Genomic DNA, 3,979 nt, shown 5'->3' with positions numbered 1-3,979 from the left:
GCCTAGTTTCGGTGGATTGCACTGATCCCGTTTTGTGATAGGTCACTGGTAGGCGAGAACCGGTTGTCTCAGTTCCATTCTACAACTGCACGTGATTTGGACGTTTGTTCTGACCATTTCCGTGTTTGCCTTATACCTTACACCGACGGTATCGGAGAAGAAACGTCGATCATCGGAGATGTTTTTTCAAGATTCAAACAATGCACTGATGCTCCTGGAACTGAATATGCAACTGGCATCGCCACTCTTCGCGCAGTCACCGATCGCTCTACAACGCAAATTAGGTGAGAGGATGAATTTAAGCGAATGGGTATTTCAACCCCCATTGCTGCGCGGAGTCAACGTGGAGCTGCTTAATTGAAACCTCTGGCAGCAATTCTCCGAGAATAATACAGAAATGATAATTACCAAGAGCAGTCGGCGCATATTTCCGTCCATTCAAATAAACGTAAACGGTTTGAAGAAACGTGAGAATTATTATGTCCTCATGGAGATAGCACCGGCCTCCGATCGCTGCCACAAGTACTGTGGATACCAGAACGGGGGCGAGAACAGCAATATGGGTGGCTGGAGTTTTGCGGGGCCGGCAGAGCCGCAACAGCCCTTCGGCTATAGGATTTATAAGCATCCCGAGAGTCCGGCAACGGGATCCAGCCACTGGATGGACAATTCGATCAGCTTCAATAAATTGAAGCTCACGAACAACATCAACGATCCCAATAATACCGTGGTATTAACATCGATGCACAAGTACGTTTTTAGGATCTGAATAGTCCGTTGCTTCGATGCGAAGAACTAAAACGAGCTCTTTACTCATTCAACCGCGTTGTTCGCTTTCAAGGAGACGGAATTTATCGCGGTGACGGCATACCAAAACGAGAACATCACGAAGTTGAAGATCAATAACAATCCATTCGCGAAGGGGAAGTTTTCGCGAGATGGGTCAGTCACGGTTCAAGCGAAAGCATCATTCGATCGATCATCAGGCTCAATTGGATTCCAGTCCCGACGAAAGAGTCTCATTGATCTACAACTTCGAATCGAATCAGCCGAACGACCCTCCCTTAAGGGTTCCAAGCCCATTAAAGCATGCGATTATCTTTTACTTTAGCCGGGGAGTCGAAGTTGGCCGGCCTTGCAACGTGGGAGAAGCGGACGCGAATCCCGCCACCGTTGCGAGTCGATCCCCGGCGCTGGGCATGCTTGAAACGCAGTACCCGTGCACTGCGTTTGACACATATGGATATCCATTCACGAAATAACTAATTACTATTTATTTCTGAATAATTTTTGAAGATTGCTGATGCAATCAACGCCGAGTTTGGATTGAATCTTTCGAGTCTGTATTTATTATATTCGACTTGTTCTTGGCCGTTATGTGATCTTGAGGAGGATTAGGTGTCATAAAATTTACAAAGAAGAAGAAGAAAGAAGAAGGCTATTGGGGGCCACGGCTACTCGTGGCATGAGTCTCGTGCGTCAAGAGGCGTAATCGTTTCTATACCCGATAACTAGCGCCTACTTTCGAGGAGCCAGCTACGGAGTTACTGGGTGTTTCCGCACTAACCGAGTCATCAATCTCGCATCGTGCGTGCAGTGCCCGGACCATCCGAGAACCCGGGCGTGAAGATTCATTCTTAACTTCTTCATATTTACTGCGTGTTGTGGAGCAAACGGATTGACAGCCGAGAGCTTCCCAGATAACCGTGCCTTTCTTTGGCTCCGCAACTCACCAGCGGTACTTGGGCCCGTATCACTACAGGCTCTTAGAGGCGCAGTCAGATCGCCATTGACGCTACTTGGTTACTGCAGAACACGCTGGCCAGCCGATATCAGATCTTGCGACCGAGCCGTGCTGAATCGGAACAGCCCCATTGCAGCGGTTCAGCGAGATCATTGGGAGGTGTCGCACCTCATGACTTGACTGGGAGAGGCTATATATTCGCATTACCAGACCTGTAACTGACTCTGACTCTAGGCCCAAAGAGACTCGTGCAGAGAATCAATGGCTTAAGACAGCCTGACTCCTTCGATACAAAACGACAGTGCTCGCACCACCGTAGTTTTCCTTTCTGCCACGATTTACAAAAGATAGTAGTCTTGCCGCTGTTAGCAACGCGGACGGGAGCGAGGCCGCCGTGGCCAGCGTGATAACCGATAGTAGGTCTGAGAGAACGAATACGTGTATACGCGATCGGGTACTTAACGCGGATCGGCGAGCGATTGGTCGGTCGGCCACGGGTTTGGTACACGGTCAACAGTGCCTCCAATCACGTAATTTAACTGATCGTTTCCAGTTTCGCCGACGTGAACTCGCTTCTGGTATTAGGGCCACGCAAAGTAAGACCATCTTTGCTATTTAATATGTCGTTAACCCTTTAGGGGCTTGTGTACATAATTATGTACATGGAAAAAAAACCAGAAAAAAACAAAAAAAAACACAAAACTACAAAATAACAAAAGACAAATAAAAAAAGAAAACAAGAAAACAATACTAAGAAAAAACAAAAAAAGAGTAAAAAAATTTGTCAGGAACGTCTTTTAAGATTATGTTATAACCTAGCCTCTAAAGGGTTAATTTAACTAAAACAATGTTAATTTAATTATTAATTTAACTAGTCAATGGAGTTAAAATAACATTATTTGTGTTAAAATAATAAATTTTGACACATGGTAATTAAAAAGAACAAAATGTTATTTAACTCAAGGTATTGGTTTAAATTTTATCTTTTGATATTTAATGCGTAGGGACAGTTATAGTAACTATACCATTTTTTATTTATATAGAGTATATAGACTAATGATTGTATGTATAGAATACTTTGTGATTAATTGTAATTGCAAGCCGTTTTATCAGACACTGTAAATCCAAGTGTGTTATTTCTACACGCATATACGTTTAAAAAATGACACGTTTGACTGAAGCTCGTTTTACATGTTTTGTTGCGTGTTAAATCAACACGTTTAATCGTATTAATGTGTTCAACCGTGTTAAGTTTCATTATTCAAAACGACAAGAAATGTGTAAGAAGAGCTTTAGTTAAAATAACACACTTGGATTTGCAGTGAATTAGCTGCATAGAAAAAGAATATTTCATTATTTCATAAAATTATACATTTCTTTTTTAAATGAAAGAAAGTTACGCACGTTGCACGTAACTTTCTTCAACTTTTTAATACGCCATGAATGTCTGTACTTAATGCATTAAATTATGCGTTTTACTCGTTGATATTGTTTACGATAATTTTATCGTTGCATCTTTAGTCGATTATACGCGAATATATCGATGCTGCGAGATTTATATTAATATTACTTATATAACGAACCCTCCGTGAATATATCTCCGATTTAACCCTTAAATGACTAGTGGGGTCCAGCGGACCCCAGACCCTTTAGAATGAAATGTTTTCAAATGTTCTTGCAAAAAATGGAGCTCATGCTCTCATTGATGATAGTTGAGTGATTGACTTCCCGTGTGTACACTTAGCAGTACTCAGGACCCCTATTCTGTAACTTGTAACGACAGTGTCGGTATCGTTACGTTGTCGTTGCGCAGGTATACTATATGGAAAAAAAGCTGCGCAACGACGACATAACGATACCGACACTGTCGTTAGAGTTACAGAATAGGGGTCCAGTTTACTTAATTTTTTATACTATGTCGAAATTGAAATTTGAACAATATTAGCATTTTATACTCTTCTCTAGACCTTGAACAACATTGAAAAAAATTGTCATAACTAAAGATCAAAAAATCAAAGAGTAAGGAGACATTTTTCATGCTGGGGTCTTTTAGACCCCTCAGTGAACTTACGAGATTCTTGAGAGGTGTGGCATTTAAGGGTTAAGATCGATTTAGACATAACCGTGCCGTGCCCGTACCGTTTACGGACAGAAAGATTTAGACTCGTTTCACACGTAGGCATCCAGGACCGGATACCGGACTACCGATGTCGCGGGTATCCGATCGATTTTCTT

The 3,979-nt window shown here is 42.2% G+C and overlaps 1 protein-coding gene across 1 annotated transcript; it reads left to right on the top strand.

Annotated features, from left to right (window-relative positions):
• The first annotated feature begins 539 nt into the window (after positions 1–539).
• On the top strand, positions 540–916 carry LOC112459127 (T-box-containing protein TBX6L-like). The gene has a single exon (XM_025023093.1). It carries the CDS (start codon positions 560–562, stop codon positions 767–769), a length of 210 nt encoding a protein of 69 aa, XP_024878861.1. The 5' UTR covers positions 540–559; the 3' UTR covers positions 770–916.
• Positions 917–3,979: the final 3,063 nt, after the last annotated feature.

The sequence above is a fragment of the Temnothorax curvispinosus genome, unplaced genomic scaffold, assembly GCF_003070985.1.
Source record: "Temnothorax curvispinosus isolate PA1 unplaced genomic scaffold, ASM307098v1 QBEX01009540.1, whole genome shotgun sequence".
NCBI lineage: Eukaryota > Metazoa > Arthropoda > Insecta > Hymenoptera > Formicidae > Temnothorax > Temnothorax curvispinosus.
This window is presented reverse-complemented; position numbering and strand designations above follow the sequence as displayed.